The following is a 21,169-nucleotide window of genomic DNA, read 5'->3' as shown; positions in this document are numbered from 1 at the left end:
GTGACCTGACAGATATTGGCAACATTCTGGCAGACAGGTTCAGTGCAATTTTCCCCCTCCCTCACCCCCAACAGAAGATAGTTATCACAGAATAATGTAACCTCACTGTCATCTCAGATGTCCATGTGAGAGCTGCACTCAGCAAAGACAAGAACACAGCATCATTGGGACCTGATGGTATCCCCAGTTGCGTGCTATGTGAACTCCAGAAGGAGCTAAACCCGTATATACAAATGCTATTTAACCTTAGCCTTGCTACAGGATATGTACCTGAACACTGGCGTACAGCAACAGTGGTCCCACTCCGCAAAGGAGATGCCTCCACAGACCCTGGGGACTACCACCACACAAGCTTAACCAGCCTTGTCTGCAAAGCTATGAAAAGAGTCATTACGGAGCTCTTAAACAGAGACATTGGTGACCTACAGACCCTTGATCCCACCCAGTTCAGCTTTGTACAGGGCAGATCCTGCATTTTGCACATGTTTGACTATTTTGATACTGTCAGTAGGGCCATTGATGAGGGCTACGCGGTCCACACAGCCTACCTGCACTTGGCTAGGGCCTTTGACACAATACCCCACTCAGGCATCATAGACAAGCTCAACAGCTGAAATATGAAATCATATGTCACAGGATAGTTTGCAAAATGGCTAGGAAACAGAACCCATGAAGTTGACATTGCAGGTGCCTTGTCAGATTCAAAGCCAGTCACACGTGGTGTCCCACAAAGATCTGTCCTGGGACCCGTCTTATTTGGCATTTACTTTTCAGATGTGAAAGCAAACATAGGAGGGTTGTGGCTGACAACGTTTGCAGATGACTGCAACCTAGGCACCATACATGAATACATCAGCCAGCACACACATCCTACAGAATGCCATCACAAAGACAGATAGCTGGTGCCGGAATCATGGCCTGAAAATGACTGCAACTGATGCGGTCATCCCTTTGGGAGGAACAAAGTACACACAAATCAATACATAGACAGCAACCCACTGAGCACAGAATACAAATCAGACACCTGCGGACACATGTAGATAGTGACATCTCATTTGACACCCATGTTGCCAAAGTGGTTTGAAAGACTTTCTATCTTGCCCACCTTATCATGAAGGGTTTTCCATCCAGATCACAGGAGGTCATTGTACCACTATACTTCTCCCTTATCAGGCCCATGATTGAATACAAAGCCCCATTTGGTATGTACCTCACCCAGCACTTGCAACAGCTGGAGAGACCCCAAAAGTACCTTACCAATGAGATCAGGGGTCTACAACACATGTCATATGCTTCCAGACTAAAGGAAATCCAGCTTTATTCAGTGGCATACCACATACTTACAGGTGACCTATGCCTGACATACAAGACCATGTCCAATCAGGATGTGGTGGACATGCTCCACTGCAAGCAATCCAAATCCACCAGAACCATGGGAGCTGAAGATTTGAACCTCAGTACATACATGTATAGGACATGCTGGGGGACAGAGTCATAACTCACAGGCATCTCACACTCTAGCAGAGTATCCCAGTTCATGTTAGACAGAGTCCCTCACTGACTCTCTTCAAGAGAAGTCTGGACATCTGGATGTCGGATTGTAGTTTTACCCCAGGTGTCCTCCCTGTGTCACTACTAGACAGAGGCACAGTCAAGGTATTCAATTATGTACGGGGGTCATAATGTGTCACTACTAAGTGAGAGGCACAATATTCGGAATCTATTCTGTACACGTATTACCACTATAAGGGGAGGCAATAGCCACATCACTATGGCTAGGCTTATAAATGCACTAGGGCAGATAGCCTAGTAGTAAACTATGAAACTATGACACTATGGTGTATGTGTAGGTATTGTCAGTCAAGCGATATAATGTGGTTTGGGGGGCTTGATATCTTCCTGTCTTCCAACAGTTTGTTGTCTATTCCTTCTGGCATGTCAAGAGATCAGTTGCTAGTGTCCTCTCCTGCTCAGCTGCTGAACCTGGGAATATTGAGGCAATGTTACAATTGACGCATGTACGCAGACAACCCTCTCCTTCTCCCACAAAACACAAATGCATGCAAGAGATGCAACTATATAGCCAACCTGGAGGCTGAGCTCTCTCAACATAGGACTGGCAGGACCAGAGAGGAGGAGAAGGTGACCACACACACACCACAAACCCAGTCTCACATAGCACTATCACAACTTCAAATCATACACATAAACACACAAAGACATACTCGGAGGCTCTGATCACAAATCTACCATACCAGTAGAGGTGACCACAGCAGACACCCAAACAACTGCCTCCACAGGGCACAGCACATGCAACACATAGACCACAGAGTCAGTGTGCCAAACATTCACAGCTCTTAAGGCCAAACACAATGCCAGACACACTCGTCATAGGTGACTCCATAGTCAGACACACTGATGTCCCGCTCACCAGATTGAGTAAGGAGAAGGTCACAGTAAGCTGCCTATCGGGCGCTGGGATCCACCACATAATGCAAGCACTCAGGTCACTCAACTGCAAGTACAAGTATGACTCAGTCATTGTCCATGCTGGTGTGAACGACCTGAGATGTACCTCCCTGGACTACATGAAAAGAGACATAGAGGAGCTCTCTGCTTATGTAGCCCAGGCAGGTATGACCCTGACCTTGAGCAGTATCCTACCTTCACCAAGAATGATGCCACAATATAGAGACAAGATGATCAGCTGTAATAGTTGGCTTAATCTATGGTGTCATTCAAAGGGGATCCAATGTCCGTCTGCCTGGGATGACATGCTGGACAAGCCACGCTGATTTGCAGGGGACGGCTTGCACCTGTCACCCCTGGGCTTCCGGAATTTGGCTCAGGCTCTTGCAACCCCCATTGTGCCTTTTTTAGGCAAGGCTCAGATTCTAAACCTACCACCCTAGAACACAAAAAAGGAAGTAAACTAAGGGTAATGCTGCTCAATGCCAGACGTCTCAACCTCAATATGCACGCACTCGAAGCCCTTCTCAGTATGGGGAACATCAATGTCTGTGCTGTGACTGTAACCTGGTTCAAGGCTCCTGACAGCACCCCAGCAGTATCAGGTGTTACCTCATATCATGCGTTCTGGCCCCAAAATCCAGACGACACCAAGAAAGGAGGGTGGGTGTCCATATTCATCAAGGACACCCTCACCTCAAGGTTGGTGGCAACACACGATGCATCGGAGACCATCCAGGTGCAATTAACCATAGGCAAGACTGCTCGGCAGTTTGTAGCAGGTTACAGGCCACCCTCTCAAACTCAGGAACCTCACACAGCTTTCCTGAAAACACTAGAGGGGATAAATGTATCTCCAAACACCATCATACTGGGTGATTTCAACTATCCCAATATAGACTGGGATCACTAATAAAGCCCCAACACTCTAGGCCAAAAGTTCCTAGAGTTCATAACCTCAAATGCCATGGAACAACTAGTCACCATCCCCACAAGAGGAGACAACATACTAGATCACATCATCACGAACATGGGGTCACAATGTTCAACACCAGAAGTATACCCATCATTGGTGAGATCAAATCATAAACTAATCTCACTGGAAGTCCACATCCCGCCCCCACCCCAGATAAAGAACACCACAGTGAAGAACTTCTCAGAAGCCAACTTCACACTTCTAAAGACTGGTGTGGTCTCTTTCAAGGCCCCCAAGCCAGCAGAAACCATTACCCAAGCCACTGAATCACTTACAAATGCCTTCTACCAGCACCTCCAGGACTGCATGGATCAGGCAATCCCACACAAAACAAAGACTCTTTGTACCAAAGGCATGCGTGCAGTCTGGTGGACCCCAGCCATAAACATGCTCTACATCAGAAGGAAGTAGCTACTACAAGATAGAGCGAATTCCGTAGAAGGGAAGACACCCCTGCTCATTATGCATAAAGAACTGAGATCTCCCATAAAATCATCCAGGGCACATTTGGAGAGAAAACTCGCTAAGGACTCAGAAGACAATCATGAGGCCTTTTTTAGCTATGTTGGAAACCTGGGAGGTGACTCCCAGATATGCTCAGGATTAGTTCATAATGATGTAAAGATCACTGAACCTACAGACATTGGCAACATACTGGCTGACAGGTTCAGTGCATATTTCTCCCCCCCATCCCCCCAAAGGGAGGGATATCTGTACCAGGGGAATGTAGCCCCCCAAACATCTCAAATGCTCAGGTGAGAACTGCTCTATCCAAGGTGTGAAACACAGCATCCATGGGACCGGATGGTGTCCCCGGTTGTGGGCTCCACGAACTCAATGAGGAATTGAACCCGCAGTTAGGGCAGCTGTTTAATCTTGGCCTCACCTCAGGATACGTACCCAAGGAGTGGCATACGGCAACAGTGGTCCCACTTCACAAAGGTGGTGCCTCCACCGACCCCGGACACTACCGTCCCATCACCTTGACAAGCCTGGTCTGCAAAGCTATGGAGAGGATCATAATGGAACTCATGAATGAAGACATAGGGGACTTGCAGACTTTGGATCCAACCCAGTTTGGCTTTGTCAAGGGCGATCATGCCTTTTAAACTTGGTTGACTTTTTCAGAATGGTCACCAAGGCCATTGACAAGGGCAAAGCAGTCCACACAGCCTACCTTGACCTGGCAAAGGCTTTCGATACAATACCCCACTCGGGTATCATTGACAAACTCACCAGCTTAAATGTAGACCCATACGTCACAAGATGGGTTACAAACTGGTAAGTGACAGCACCCACAGGGTCAAGGTTGCTGGCGCCATGTCACACTCAAAGCCTGTCACAAGTGGTGTCCCACAGGGCTCAGTCCTGGGCCCACTTTTGTTCGGCATCTACTTTTCAGACGTACAAGCAAACACAGGAGGATTATGGCTGACAAGGTTTGCAGATGACTGCTAACTGGGAACCATAGTTGACAACCCATCTGACACAGACATCCTTCAGATGGGTCTCATAGAAATGGATAACTGGTGCCAGAGCCATGGCCTACAGTTAAACGCTAAACAATGCATAGTCATACCCTTTGGGAAGAACAAGGTTACCCCTAGTTCCCATATAGGTGTTACTCCTCTAAGCACAGGAGAGGTTATCAGGGATCTGGCCACCCAGGTTGACAGTAACCTTTCATTTGACACTCACGTTGCCAAAGTAGTTAGGAAGACCTTCTACATTGCCCACCTCATCATGCAGGGATTCACATCTAGATCAAGGGAGGTCATTGTTCCCCTGTACTCATCACTCATCAGACCAATGATTGAGTACAATGCCCCATTCGGAATGTTTCTGACCCGACACCTGCAGCAATTGGACAGGCCCCAAACATTGCTCACCAGAAGGATAAAAGGTCTCAAATGTATGTATTATGCTGCCTGACTGCAGGAACCCCAGCTCTATTCAGTCGCCTACCATCTGCTCACAGGTGGCCTGTGCCTGACATACTAGGCCATGTCCAACCCGGAATTAATGAACATGCTTCACCTCAAAACCTCTAACTCCATCAGATCTACACGGGCAGGAGACTTAAACCTCAACACGGCTATTCATAGGGCGTGCTGGAGGGACAGATTCATCACCGAGAGACTCCCAATGCTGTGGAACATCATCCTGGTACATGTGAGACTGGGCACCTCGCTGGCTTTGTTCGAGAGAAATCATGACTAATGGATGGGAGATCGCAGGTATACCCCAGGGATAACCTCAGTGTCACTGCTTGACAGAGGCACAGCAACATAATGGGCATATTATCCTTAGAACTGAAGGGGTGAAGGAAGCCACAAAACTCTGGGCTAAGCTTATATATGCCCTAGGGCAGATAGCCTAGTATGAACCTATGCACCTATGAACATAGGCCTGGTGCAGTTCCTGCTATTAGGACAGTGGTCTGCAGCAAGCTATTTAGTAGTAGGCAGTTTTAGCAATTGGTATTTTACCATGGCTAATCCATGTTGCTTCTTGTTGTGGTACCAACATGGGGGTGTGGTTATCCATGACATTTATTGCTAGTCACTCTCGTTTTGTAGCTTGTTCCATGTTTTTGCACATATACATCCCTGTATGAGGTGTGACCTGGTAGTGTTAGGGTGCTGGTGTGGGCTTTGACCCAGTTGTCTATTACAGCACTGATATCTACATCCTCTATACTGTGTGCGGTTACACTGCACACATCTTGCTGTTTATACTTCTGGCATTGGGTAGCATTACATCTAGGTTCCTGTCCCTTGTGGTACCTATGAATGTGAGTTTGTGTTTTTGTGGTTTGTGATGGGTGAGGGTGGATGTTAGTCAGGGTCCTCAGGTGTGCATATGGTACATGGTGTTACATTATTTGACACATGGCATTCATGCCTCGGGTGGTGCTGCAGGGCTGCCTCTGTCAGATGCACATACTACACTCCCTGTACATGTTTGGAAGCAGGTTGTGTCATGTTAGGCATCCCTGTTACTATATGAGTGAGTCAGAGCGGGTATCAGTCCCAGTGTTCCTACTGACCAAGTGTATGTGCTATGCGTTGCCTCTTTGCCAAGGCCAGGGCATACTGGGCACGCCTCCTTCTGCCTACTGGGGCAAGGTCAGGTTGTTCCTCCTCCGAGTCACCCTCTGCCTGTGGTGGCCTTGGCAATGGTGGGGGTATGTTTGGCCCAGCCCTATGCTGGTCCTGCTGCAGCTGTTTCCGCAGGATCATATTATGTAGCATAGCACATATCATGATCATTTGGGTACATGTAGTTGGTGTGTACTGCAAGGCTCCACCAGATGTGTCCAGACACCAGAACCGTGACTTGAGCAGCCCAAACACATGCTCTATGACGTTACGTGTTTGTGCGTGTGCCTCATTATGGCGTTCCTGTTCAGGTGTGTGTGCATTTCTGATGGGTGTCATCAGCCACGGCTCAAGTGCATAACCTGCATCCCCCACTAGGTGTCCGTGTGGGAAGTCCCCACTGGCAAATGATTGGCACTCACCGGTCAGATGCCAGATGTGGGAATCGTGGTAGCTCCCAGGGCAGCCAGCACACACATTCATTATTATGCCCTGGGCATCACACACAACCTGGCAGTTGATGGAGGGGAAGCCCTTGCGGTTCATGTAGGCTCTACCCCGCTCACCGGCTGGTGCTTTGATGCGTATGTGCGTGCAGTCTATTGCACCCAATACCTCAGGGTATCCCGCTATTTGCTGAAAGAGACACATATTGCTGGCCACAACCTCACGGGCATTGGGGAAATATACATGATCACTGACATGTGCTGACATGGCATCCAGGAACTGGTGCAGTACCCTGGAGGCTGATGCCTGTGATATCCAAATCATATCACCAGTTGGTCTCTGGAAGGTACCTGTTGCTAGTATTCTTAGGCCAACACATACCTTGGTTTCCACTGGGATGGGTTCCCCTCTGTTGGTTCTGTGTGTGAGGCATGGCCTGCACAGCTCAACAATTTGCTGCAGAAGGTCTCTGTCCACTCTGTAGCGCTCTACTATCTCCAGCTCATGTAACCCATTGTAGGTGACCCTGGGCCTGTATACTCTTCTCCTTCTCCTCACTCTGGTTTGTCTGTCAGCATCTGCATTGTCACCACCCTCAGCAATTCGCCTATGCCTGATTATAACAGCTATGGCAGCCCCTAGCCTTTCTGCTCTGAGTTCAGCTTTTTTCAGTTTTCAATTCTGATAGCTTACTTTCTTGCAGTATCTCTTGTGAGAAACACCCTGCACTGCTCTTTGCAGTGTTTTAAGTGCTGGGTTGGGCTTCTAGTATGCCTATGTAATTGCCTGCTTCCAATTGTTTCCACCAATTAACTCCAGCAGTATCCTCTAGCAGTTTCCCTGTATTCTGGTTGTTTCCTTTTTCCTCTCTGTTTCCTGAGGGGGAGCAATGTGCACACCAGCTTAAGCACGCTCACAGTTACTTAAACGCGCGACCACATCCTTACATGGTGTTACACGCGCGCACACATCCTTACACGGTGTGAACTTGGCTGATTCATGTTAAAACGCGCGCACACTGCCTTCCACACGCAGACGCCTACAAGAAACCGTTGTAAACGGTTTGCAACACGCTCCCACATGTTGAACCTGCCTTACACGTGCGCATGCACGTATATCAAGAAAGTTTGAGTGTAGGGATAGTGTGCACCCTCTGTTTCTTGACTTTTCTAGTGTTCTGTTGGGACACACCTCTCTCCCTCATGTCTGTCTGTCATCTGTCACCTTTCATTGCCCTCCAATCTGATACATTTATTTCTATCCTCCCCCCCGTGATGTCACCTACCTCTTACTCTGTTCCTCCCCTTCTATAACTCTTACACTACTCAGACAGTGCTCATTACCTATGTGGCAGTGTGATTCAGTATTGTAACCCTCATTTACATAGGAATGCCTAGTAATGCTTAGTTACATGTCTTACACGGAGCTTCCCCCCCTTGACAACCACTAAACGGAGGCTATATTGTTTTTGGTCTGCAAGTCCCTCCATTGACATTTCATGTAATACATAAATCCCACAATTGTGGGCTTATAAGCTTCGGTTTTCAGTTTTAGGTAGCACCCGCTTATGCGGGTGTGCTGCAGTTACACATCATAATCCCACAAAAAAAAAAAAGTTGTTTAAAATATTTTTGCAACACTTTTTCATGCCAATGGCCACATATTTGGCCATTGGCATGCTTAATGAAACATATGCACCCTTTATTTGGAGCTGACATAGCTCCGTTTTCATTTTTGCAGAAATGTACTCAGTTGTCAGCTGAGTACATTTCTGCAGCTAACACGTCCGTTACACGGACTGGTTTGGGCTTCTTGGATCGCTCAAATACCTCATTTGCATATCTTTCAGCTGCAAATGAGGTATTGAGCATTTCCACGTCCAGTCCGTGTAAGAGACGTGTTAGCTGTCTCTTACACGGAGGTTTGGGCTGTACCTGAATCGGGAGGCTTACACGGAGGCTTACACTACTCTTAAACTCCGTGTAAGCCTTCCTGAATCTGGCCCATTGTCTTTTTAGCACAAAATGATCAGTCTTACTAAACAGTAAAATTGCATAAGAAGTGTATGAACTTTTTGCAGGACCCCAACCATCCAGTTAAAAGTAGAGATGACCTTTTTGCAGGACCCAGCCATCTGTACTTTCTAGCTTACACAATATTCCTTATTTATTAATGTACACCATAAAAAGCAGCAAACAATCTACAAATAAAGCTCTAAATTAAGTTCAGGCATATGCTGTATACACACATACAAAGCACACACTCACCCACATACATACATGGAAATCTCAAACTTGGTTAACAAAAAGGCACCCAAAACTGAAAACATGTTCCGACTGCTGCATAAATAACACTAATGGAAGGGTGCAGAGAGAGGTCTACAGGAATCTGCACTGAAGCCTTTTGAATGTCACTCATCAGTTTGTTAGAAATGTTCTCTATGTACAGAAGACTGAAAATGAAAAGACAGCTCACGTCCGTTAACTATTTAAATGAAACCATGTGAGACCGTATATAAAGTTTATATGTGAATATGTCCATGTGTGCGTGAGCATGTGAGGAGTGAATATGGTATTAAATGATGAATGACAAAGGCTGGGAACAGATAGAAAGAGCTAAAGGCAGATGCCAAGAAACAAAATAATAAAAACTTGTCTTTTTTTTTTTTTTTTTTTTTAGCTTTAAGCATTTCTTGAATCCATATACCACAGTACTCATTTCCTCATCACAAAATTATGTAAATAAATACTTGCCTCAGAATATGAAACACCCATGATTGTTTTCTAGTCTGTTCTTCAGATCTCACTTGTTCATGAGTTTCAGTTCACCTATAAGATTCCAACAGCACACCCTTTGCATCAATAAGTTTTCTAATACACTTTTTGATCAAACCTCCAAAAAGTCTTTGAAAATATATGAAAGCACATCCCTGTTACTCCCAGAATTTAGAGAAGATAGTTTCTCAATGATTTTGTCATTGCCACACCTTGGAAAAAAAAACACACATTACTCAACTGTACCAATCATGAAGCTGGGTTTCATGTTGTCTCAGCACATCAGATTCAAATGACACAGGCCGTAACAGGAAAATTAGTCAAGAATAGCTTTTATTTCACAATTACACAACAGAAGACAGGATAGCCAGAAGATATAACATTTTTTTAAATTCCATAACTATTAACTTTTACAGGAACATACAGCAATAAAAGTTAAAAACGGCTTGGATTACAGTGACTGTCTGAGCATTTGTATTTTTGAATAGGATTAGGCTGTACAGAATGATTATTCCTGCATAAACTCTAAAACAACTTCCCCAAATGCCTTTGCAACTTTGTGTAGTAAACCGATAAATATCAGACAGGCCTGTTTATGTACACAAGCAGTGGAGAAGTCTTAGCTTTAGGAGTGCCTGTGTGTGTGAGAGTTTAAAAGCACACCTATTTTACGGTGGTTTGGTAATTTCTGAAAGTTTTTGAAAGGGGTGGGGTAGAATAATGTATCTTGTGGAGACATATTTCCCCTAAGGTAGAGTAGTCTGTGGGTCTAATGGCTTGTGTGTGCTTGACATCCTCCTGTTTGTAGTTCAGCACTTTCTCTTGTTGGTTAAGCCATCCATCATGCTTGGTAAGTGTCTGCTCTCACTGGATCTGAAGGAAGGCTAAGATGACCTTTTCGGGTTATCTTGTCATGCTAATCATACTGAATGATACTGGTGTGCAAAATGGAATTGAATAAACATCTGATTATCTCCAAAGCTTGAGGGAGGTCTCCGTCTGCTCAGGTGAGCAAGGTTTGATTTCAATAAGCAATACCAGACTGTACAAGAAACATTAGTAGGTAAGGCATTATCTGCGCTCCATCTAATTTAGCAACCCTAGCCAGTAGGTCTGCTTTAAAAAGGAAAGGTAATAAAGGATAGGATTTTCAGGGGGGTCGTCTCTTTTGGAACACTAAAAAGGAAGCAGGCAAGTTTCTCCTTGCTGAAACCTGAAACTCATTCTCAGGAGGAATGGAGGAATTTAGAAACCTGTTCCATATAACCAGGACAGACTTAATACAGGATTTTCTTTTATTTTATTCTAGAATTTTTCTTTCAATAGCTAGAAAAGAGTTTGTTAGAGTTAGTGCAATGCTAACGTGGAGATTGGGTATTAGGCTCTATAAGCATTTACGTTTGTAAAAAGTTAACTTGTAGCATTATACGAGGGAGTTAAGAATATATATACTTTTTTAACAAGACAGATTTTCCTGAGGTTGGAAAAGATAGTGAGTTTTATTGCAGGAGTCTGCCTAGTACTGCTTTTCAGCACTTGACCCTATCTAAGTGTGTTTCCTTATAGTAATACTGCGGAGCACATTAACACCAACATCAGCCCTTATGTTTTACAGAAGGTGCCCTTTGTAAATCTAGCTTGTCCGAAGCATAATCCATCCCTGAAGTCAGTAAGGGTTAATATTTTAGGTCAGTATCTTTGCTGTAGTTCATACCAATATAGAAACAGTAGGTCAGAAGAAAAGCTCTTAACACAAGACTGACAATTCAGTCAAATGGTTTACATTCCCATGATTCCCTGCATCTGAGATGGAAAGAAAAACTATAGAAAACCTGTGGCTGTGAAAAAACAGTTGGATAAAAATCAAGCTACTGGAAGGTACAGTGAGAAGGAATGTGTGTGATGGAAGAAAGTAGCAACAGTGGGGTAAGACTGGAAATGCATTAAGGAAAGATTGCCCCAGGGATCCTGCATAATGAGAAGGGACTAAGTCAGAAAACAAAGATCAGACAGTATTTTACAGAATGAGCTAAGCATATCCATTACCCATGCCATCACAATACCAATACATGTATATTTTGGCCAGCATGGGTGAATTGGAATTATAAGGATTATATTTTAGTCTGACCTTTGCAGAATGCAAATGTTTATTTTATTTCCTGTAAGGACTGTAGAATGGAGGAGGGTGGGGATCAACTTAACTTAAGTGGTGGTGAAGTATGCTGCTGGGACAATTTAATTCTCCCGAGAGTCCCCCCCCCCCAATCAGATGAAGTTGTCCCTTTAAACAGTTTATTTCTAATAAGCAGTTCCACTGATCATTGAGATCGTCAAGTATTTAATGAGGGTTTAAGAATAAGTATGAGAAATTTTTGCATGAACCATGCCTAACAATGAACAGGAGGTGATGCTATCATTAAGGAATTTATTCTTGTGTAGGTGTGCTTAAGTTTTCATACATTTCAAATTACTACACTTCTAGTAATGTTTGATCAATGGTTGCCTCCTAGGAGGGCTTGATATAGATCTTTTTCCATGCTGTAAACAACAAAGGAAGTGGAGTACAGCAGAAGTAAGAACAAAACTCCAAATTTAATTCCAAGAATGTGCACTTATAACATATGGATGAGCGCTTTCACCATTACAGCTTCTTCAGATCCTTGTATAAAAGTCACAGTAGACCTCCCCTTATATAAGCAGCTCAATTAATCAAATAAAACAATTTAAACAATTAAAAGCAATGCTGGAGAATTTAAAGAACTCTCCCATATATAAACATGTTAATGTAAAGTAAGACAAAAATACATAAAACTTGCATAGTGACCTAAAAACATGTAAATAAACATTCTGATAAGTTAATATTGATAAAATACATAATCAAGGACATATACAAATAAATGATAGTTCATTTTATGTGCCTGCGTTGTCTCAGCTTAGGTTTTATAGAAGCTCTATCATTCAACCCATGCCCCCTATCAGCTTTCAAACGAATGATCCAGTCAGTCTCCTTAGATTCAGTAAGATTCATAGTATTACCACCCCTCTTATTCACAACGATTATCTCTAGGACCTGGAACAAGAAAGTATGATCATTCTCATTGGTGGTTATATGCTTTGCTAAGGCATTGGGTAAAGTGCCCTTTCTCATGTGGTAAATATGCTCTCTCATTCTATCCCTTAATGGCCGGTTAGTTTTACCAACATAGAAACTTGGGCATGCCTGACAAGTAGCTAAATACACCACATTAGGTGTCATACAATCTGCATCTGCCTTGATGGAGAAAATGGTGTGTAAATCCGGGTGTATAAACACCTCACTGCTATCAATAAATGAACAGAAGTTGCAGTGACCACAGGGTTTAGTGTGACCAGTGTTCTTCATAATCCTATCATGTCTGGGGTGACAAAGCAATCGCTTTAGGTTGCTCTTATTCCGAAATAGGAAACTTGGTGTCTCCCCCACAATGCGTTTCAAGTCATCATCAACCAGGAGAATATCCCAATGTTTGCTAATAATTTCCTTTAACTGATATTGATCAGAAGTATACAGAGTAGAAAATTTAATAGATCTATTTAACATATGATCTCCAACAGTTTGATCTTGGACCCTGGGTCCAAAGTATCGTGCACCTGAAGTGGTGCGTGACATGTATGCTTCCTCCATGTATGGTATAATCTCATTATCCTTGTATCCCCGGGTCAGTAATCTATTTCTCAGATTGTCTAATTCTGAGATAAATCCCCGTTCATTGGGGATTAATCTCGAGGCTCTAATGGCCTGTCCTGTCATTATATTCTTAAAAACAAATTGTGGGTGCATACTAGACCTTAATAACAAGGAATTGCAGTAACATTCCTTGAGATAGACCCCCGTATTTATCATATCATCTGTTAATCTCTCAATATATAGGTCTAAAAAATCAGTTCTATGTGTGGAATAGTTCATGGTAAAAGTAAGGAATGTAGTTAAATCATTCATGATGGATAGCATTGATTCCAGCTGTTCTGATGTTCCATTCCAAAGAACAAAAAGGTCATCAACAAACCTTCTGTAGAACACCACATGTTCACAGAAAAGTGCATTCTTAAATAAAACATGTTCCTCCCAATATGCAAGGAACATGTTGGTGTAGCTATTTGCACATGGAGTGCCCATAGCTACGCCATCACGCTGTTAATAGATCTGGTCTTGGAACATAAATAAGTTGTTCTCCAAGACCAGTTCTAAAAAATGAACTATGAGGTCTATCAATACTGCATTGTAAGTACTGTGTGCTTCCAGATAATTTAACACATAATCAAGTCCTATATCATTAGGTATTACAGTAAATAGGGATTGAATGTCAAAAGTCACAAAAGTACAACTAGAGATTCTATCATGGTGTCCAATACATTCATACAGAGTAATCAAAAATTACTTGGAATCCTTCAAGACTGTAACATTGTCATTCAATACACATCTCAGATGTTTCTCCACAAAAACTGAAAGGTGTTCAGTTACCCAACCACGGCCAGAAACTATGGGTCTCATGGGTGGGTTCTTCATATTTTTGTGTACCTTGGGGAGACCTTGTATAATTGGTATGGTGGGTGTATAAATCATAAGGTATCCATATAGCTCCTTATTTACTAAATTACTTCTAAGAATATCATAAAGCGTGTCATGAATATATCTGACAACAGAGTGAACCTGTTCCATGGAAGTAGGTTCATAGAACCTGTCCTGTAACATGGAGGACTTAGCCTCCGTATAAAATGAATTATCCAATACTACAACTTTCCCACCTTTATCAGCTGGTCTAATTATAATGGTAGGATCATTCTGCAATTTCCTCAGACACTGACGTTCCCGAAAGCTCAAGTTATCCCGCCTCTTCTGTTTTTGGGGTCCCAGTTGAGTATTATAGTAACTATACAATTCCTCCTCTGTTAACTTAAGGAATGCTTCAACTAATGGGTGGTGAGTTGGTACGAAATCACTTAAATTCTTAAAAACAAACTTCCTGCTCTGTGCTGATTCTTTCTCAGAATCATTATAAATGAATCTAAGCATTACATTCCTACAAAAAAGTTTTAAGTCCACTATTGTATCAGTCAATTTGCTCTGGCTTTTAGGGATAAAATTCAAACCTTTGTTTAATAAACTGGTATCATCATCTGTTAGAGTAATGTGGGACAAATTATAAATTAACGCTTGTTGTCCCACATTCTCTTTAAAGTCTTATAGGGCATAAAATCCCCTGATAATTTCTTCTGTCTGCCCCTGCTCATGGAGCGAGGTCTGCGAGGACCTTTCTCCATGCGCACTGGCAGAGGAAAAGTCAAATCCAAACTTGAGAGCTTGCTGGAATCAGTCAAAGTAGTAGTTTTGGTCCCACATTATTATAATTTGTCCCACATTACTCTAACAGATGATGATACCAGTTTATTAAACAAAGGTTTGAATTTTATTCCTAAAAGCCAGAGCAAATTAACTGATACAATGGTGGACTTAAAACTTTTTTGTAGGAATGTAATGCTTAGATTCATTTATAATGATTCTGAGAAAGAATCAGCACAGAGCAGGAAGTTTGCTTTTAAGAATTTAAGTGATTTTGTACCAACTCACCACCCATTAGTTGAAGCATTCCTTAAGTTAACAGAGGAGGAATTGTATAGTTACTATAATACTCAACTGGGACCCCAAAAACAGAAGAGGCCGGATAACTTGAGCTTTCGGGAACGTCAGTGTCTGAGGAAATTGCAGAATGATCCTACCATTATAATTAAACCAGCTGATAAAGGTGGGAAAGTTGCAGTATTGGATATGTCATTTTATACGGAGGCGATGTCCTCCATGTTACAGGACAGGTTCTATGAACCTACTTCCATGGAACAGGTTCACTCTGTTGTCAGATATATTCATGACACGCTTTATGATATTCTTAGAAGTAATTTAATAAATAAGGAGCTATATGGATACCTTATGATTTATACACCCACCATACCGATTATACAAGGTCTCCCCAAGGTACACAAAAATATGAAGAACCCACCCATGAGACCCATAGTTTCTGGCCGTGGTTGGGTAACTGAACACCTTTCAGTTTTTGTGGAGAAACATCTGAGATGTGTATTGAATGACAATGTTACAGTTTTGAAGGATTCCAAACAATTTTTGATTGCTCTGTATGAATGTATTGGACACCCTGATAGAATCTCTAGTTGTACTTTTGTGACTTTTGACATTCAATCCCTATTTACTGTAATACCTAATGATATAGGACTTGATTATGTGTTAAATTATCTGAAAGCACACAGTACTTACACTGCAGTATTGATAGATCTCATAGTTCATTTTTTAGAACTGGTCTTGGAGAACAACTCATTTATGTTCCAAGACCAGATCTATAAACAGCGTGATGGCGTAGCTATGGGCACTCCATGTGCAAATAGCTACGCCAACATGTTCCTTGCATATTGGGAGGAACATGTTTTATTTAAGAATGCACTTTTCTGTGAACATGTGGTGTTCTACAGAAGGTTTGTTGATGACCTTTTTGTTCTTTGGAATGGAACATCAGAACAGCTGGAATCAATGCTATCCATCATGAATGATTTAACTACATTCCTTACTTTTACCATGAACTATTCCACACATAGAATTGATTTTTAGACCTATATATTGAGAGATTAACAGATGATATGATAAATACGGGGGTCTATCGCAAGGCATGTTACTGCAATTCCTTGTTATTAAGGTCTAGTATGCACCCACAATTTATTTTTAAGAATATAATGAAAGGACAGGCCATTAGAGCCTCGAGATTGAACCCCACTGAACAGGGATTTATCTCAGAATTAGACAATCTGAGAAATAGATTACTGACCCGGGGATACAAGGATAATGAGATTATACCATACATGGAGGAAGCATACATGTCACGCACCACTTCAGGTGCACGATACTTTGGACCCAGGGTCCAAGATCAAACCGTTGGAGATCATATGTTAAATAGATCTATTAAATTTTCTACTCTGTATACTTCTGATCAATATCAGTTAAAGGAAATTATTAGCAAACATTGGGATATTCTCCTGGTTGATGATGACTTGAAACACATTGTGGGGGAGACACCAAGTTTCCTATTTCGGAATAAGAGCAACCTAAAGCGATTGCTTTGTCACCCCAGACATGATAGGATTATGAAGAACACTGGTCACACTAAACCCTGTGGTCACTGCAACTTCTGTTCATTTATTGATAGCAGTGAGGTGTTTATACACCTGGATTTACACACCATTTTCTCCATCAAGGCAGATGCAGATTGTATGACACCTAATATGGTGTATTTAGCTACTTGTTAGGCATGCCCGGGTTTCTATGTTGGTAAAACTAACCGGCCGTTAAGGGATAGAATGAGAGAGCATATTTACCACATGAGAAAGGGCACTTTACATAATGCCTTAGCAAAGCATATAACCACCAATGACAATGATCATACTTTCTTGTTCCGGGTCCTAGAGATAATTGTTGTGAATAAGAGGGGTGGTAATACTATGAATCTTACTGAATCTAAGGAGACTGACTGGATCATTCGTTTGAAAGCTGATAGGGGGCATGGGTTGAATGATAGAGCTTCTATAAAACCTAAGCTGAGACAACGCAGGCACATAAAATGAACTATCATTTATTTGTATATGTCCTTGATTATGTATTTTATCAATATTATAGGTTCATAGGTTCATAGGTTTATACTAGGCTATCTGCCCTAAGGCATTTATAAGCCTAGCCCAAATTATTGTGGCTTACGCCACCCCTTATATGAAAAAATACTGTGCCCATTAGTTTGTTGTGCCTCTGTCCAGCAGTGACACAGAGATGATTCCTGGGGTAAACCTACGATCTCCCATCCACAGGTCTAGATTTCTCTTGAACAGAATCAGCGAGGTGCTCTGCCTCACATGGACCGGGATTTTATTCCACAGCATAGGGAGTCTCTGAGTGATAAATCTATCCCTCCAGCATGTCCTATTTATATCCGTGCTAAGGTTTAAGTCGCTTGCTCTAGTGGTTTTGGTGGATTTGGATTTTTTGAGGTGGAGCATGTCCATTAATTCCGGGTTGGACATGGCCTTGTATGTCAGGCACATGTCACCTCTGAGCAGACGGTATGCGACTGAATAGAGCTGGAGTTTCTTCAATCTGGCAGCATACGACAGATTTTGGAGTCCCTTTATCCTTTTGGTGAGGAACTTTTGGGGTCTCTCCAATTGCTGCAGATGTCGGGTGAGATACATCCCGAATGGGGCATTGTACTCGATCATTGGTCTGATAAGTGAAGAGTACAGGGGAACAATGACCTCACTAGATCTGGATGTGAATCCCTTCATGATCAGGTGGGCAATGTAGAAGGTCTTTCTAACCACTTTAGCAATGTGAGTGTCAAAAGAAAGGCCACTGTCAACCTGGGTCCCCAGGTCCCTGATAACCTCTTCTGTGCTTAGTGGATTGCCACCTATATGGTAGCTTGGGGTTACCTTGTTTTTCCCGAAGGGTATGACTATACATTTTTGGCGTTTAACTTCAGGCCATGGCTCTGGCACCAGCTATCTGTTTCCGTGAGTCCCTTCTGAAGGATATCCGTGTCCGATGCACTTTCCACTATGGCCCAGTTTGCAGTCGTCTGCAAACTTTGTCAGCCAAAGTCCTCCCATGTTGGCCTGTACTTCTGAGAAGTAGATGCCAAACAATAGGGGCCAAGGACCGAGCCCTGTGGGACACCACTTGTGACCGGCTTGGAGTCTGACACAGCGCCAGCAACTCTAACCCTGTGGGTTCTGTCCTTAAGCCAGTTTGCAACCCATCTTGTGACATATGGGTTTACATTTAAGCTGGTAAGTTTTTCTACAATACCCGAGTGGGGTATTGTGTCGAAAGCCTTTGCAAGGTCAAGGTAGGCTGTATGGACTGCCTTTCCTCATCAATGGCCTTGGTGACTGTTTCGAAGAAGTCAACCAAGTTCAAAAGGCATGATCTTCCCTTGACAAAGCCAAACTGGGTCGGGTCCAATGTCTGCAAGTCCCCTATATCTTTGTTTATGAGCTCCATTATGATCCTCTCCATAGCTTTGCAGACTAGACTTGTTAAGCTTATGGGGCGGTAATTACCAGGGTCCATAGAGGCACCGCCTTTGTGGAGTGGGACCACAGTTGCCGTACGCCACTCCTTGGGCACGTATCCTGTGGTAAGGCTAAGATTAAACAGCTGCCTTATGTGCGGGTTTAATTCCTCATTTAGCTCGTGTAGCACACAGCCGGGGCACCATCCGGTCCCATTGATGCTGTGTTTTTAGCTTTAGAGAGAGCAGCTTTCACCTGCGCATTTGAGATGTCCGGGAGGCTACACTCGGCTGGGATAGTTATCTCTCCTTTAGAGGGGGAGAGAAGGGTGAAGTTTGCACTGTACCTGTCTGCCAGTATGTTGGCAATGTCTGTGGGTTCAGTGATTTTGTATAATTTTGGACTAATTCTGAGCATATCTGGGAGTTTCCACCCAGGTTCCTAACATAGCTGAAAAAGGCCTTATGATTGTCCTTTGAATCCATGGCAATTTTTCTCTCAAAATTGGCCTTAGTTGATTTTATGAGTGCTCGTATTTTTTACTAATAATGATCAGGGGTGACTTCCCTTTATGGATTTTGTTCTATCATGTAATAGCTTTCTCCTCTTATTGTAAAGTTTGTTAATCGCTGGGCTCCACCAGACTGGCCGCTTGCCCTTTGTGGAAAGAGTCTTCGTTTTATTTGGGATTGCCTGATCCATGCAGTCCTGGAGGTGTTCATAGAAGGCATTTGTAAGGGCTTCCACAGCTTGGGTTGTGGTTTCCTCTGGCTCAGGGGCCTTGAAGGATACCACACCAGTCTTGAGTAGTGTGAAGTTTGCTTTAGAGAAGTTCTTCACTATGGTCTTTTTGCTTGGGGTGGGGGCGGATGTGGATTTCCAGTGAGATTAGTTTATGATCAGATCTCACCAATGAGGGATATACTTCGTGTGGAGCATTTTGTCCCCATGTTTGTGACAATGAGATCTAGTATATTTTCTCCTCTCGTGGGAACAGTGACTAGCTGTTCCATGGCATTTGAATTTATGAACTCCAGGAACCATTGGGCTAGAAAGTTAGGGCTTGAGTAATGTTCCCAGTCTATATTCGGGTAGTTGAAGTCACCCAATATGATGGTGTTTGGAGATACATTTATACCCTCCAGTGTCTTCAGGAAGGCTGTGTGGGGTTCCTGAGTTTGAAAGGGTGGCCTGTAGCATGCTACAATTTGTAGAGCAGTTTTGCCTATGGTTAGTTGCACCTGGATGGCTTCGAAGCTTCGTGCGTTGCCACCAACCTGGAGGTGTGAGTATCCTTTATGAATATGGATACACCCCTTCCTTTTGTGGTGTGGTCCGGGTTTTGGGGCCGGAACGCATGATATGAGGTAAAACCTAATAGTGCCGGGGTGCTCTCAGGAGCCTTGAACCAGGTTTCAGTTACAGCACAGACATCGATGTTCTCCATACTGAGAAGGGCCTCGAGTGCATGCATTTTGAGATTTAGACTTCTGGCATTGAGCAGCATTACCCTCAGTTTCTTCCCATTTTGTTTTCTAGGGTGGTAGGTTTAGAATTTGAGCCTTGCCTAAAAAGGCACTATGGGGTGGCAAGAGCCTTAGCCAATATCCGGAATCCCAGGGGTGACAGGTGCAAGCCGTCCCTTGAAGCAGCGTGGCTTGTCAAGCATGTCATCCCAGGCAGACAGACACTGGATCCCCTTTGAATGACACAAGACATTAAGCCAATTGTTAAAGCTGATCATCTTGTCTCTATATTGTGGCATCATTCTTGGTGAAGGAAGGATACTGCTCAGGGTTAGGGTCATACCTGCCTGGGCTACATAATCAGAGAGCTCCTCTATGTCTTTTTTCATGTAGTCCAGGGAGGTACGTCTCAGGTCGTTCACACCAGCATGGACAATGACTGTGTCATATTTGTACTTGCCATGGAGTGACCCGAGTGCTTGTGTTATGTGGCGGATTCTAGCGCCCGATAGGCAGCTTACTGTGACCCTCTCCTTGTTCAGCCTGGTGAGTGGGATGTCAGTGTGTCTGACTATGGAGTCACCTATGACAAGTATGTTTGGTGTTGTATTTGGCCTTAAGGGCTGTGACTGCTTTGCACACTGCTTTTGTGGTTTATGTGTTGCTTGTGGGGTGTCTTGAGGTAGCAGTTGTTTGGGTGTCTGCTTTGGAGGCCTCTGCTGTTTAGGTAAATTTTACTCAGAGCCTCCGAGTATGTCTTTGTGTGTTTATGTGTTTGATTCAGTGGAGTGGTAGCATTATGTGAGGCTGGTTTTGTGGTGTGTGTAGTTGCCT

General features: G+C 43.3%; 1 protein-coding gene across 2 annotated transcripts in view; it reads right to left on the bottom strand.

Moving 5' to 3' along the window:
* ANKRD22 (ankyrin repeat domain 22) overlaps nt 1-9,961 on the bottom strand; it is a 235,079-nt gene extending 225,118 nt beyond the window's left edge. For both annotated transcript variants that reach the window (XM_044056413.1, XM_044056414.1), the window contains exon 1: nt 9,747-9,961. In XM_044056413.1, coding sequence (XP_043912348.1) covers nt 9,747-9,767 — 21 coding nt within the window. In that variant the 5' untranslated portion in view covers nt 9,768-9,961. The remainder of the gene's footprint in view (nt 1-9,746) is intronic.
* Between the last annotated feature and the right edge of the window lie 11,208 nt (nt 9,962-21,169).

This window comes from Protopterus annectens, chromosome 14.part0 (genome assembly GCF_019279795.1).
Source record: "Protopterus annectens isolate FY-2018-M chromosome 14.part0, PAN1.0, whole genome shotgun sequence".
Lineage (NCBI taxonomy): Eukaryota > Metazoa > Chordata > Ceratodontiformes > Protopteridae > Protopterus > Protopterus annectens.
Note: the sequence above shows the minus strand (reverse complement) of the source record. Positions and strands in the feature narration are given on the sequence as shown.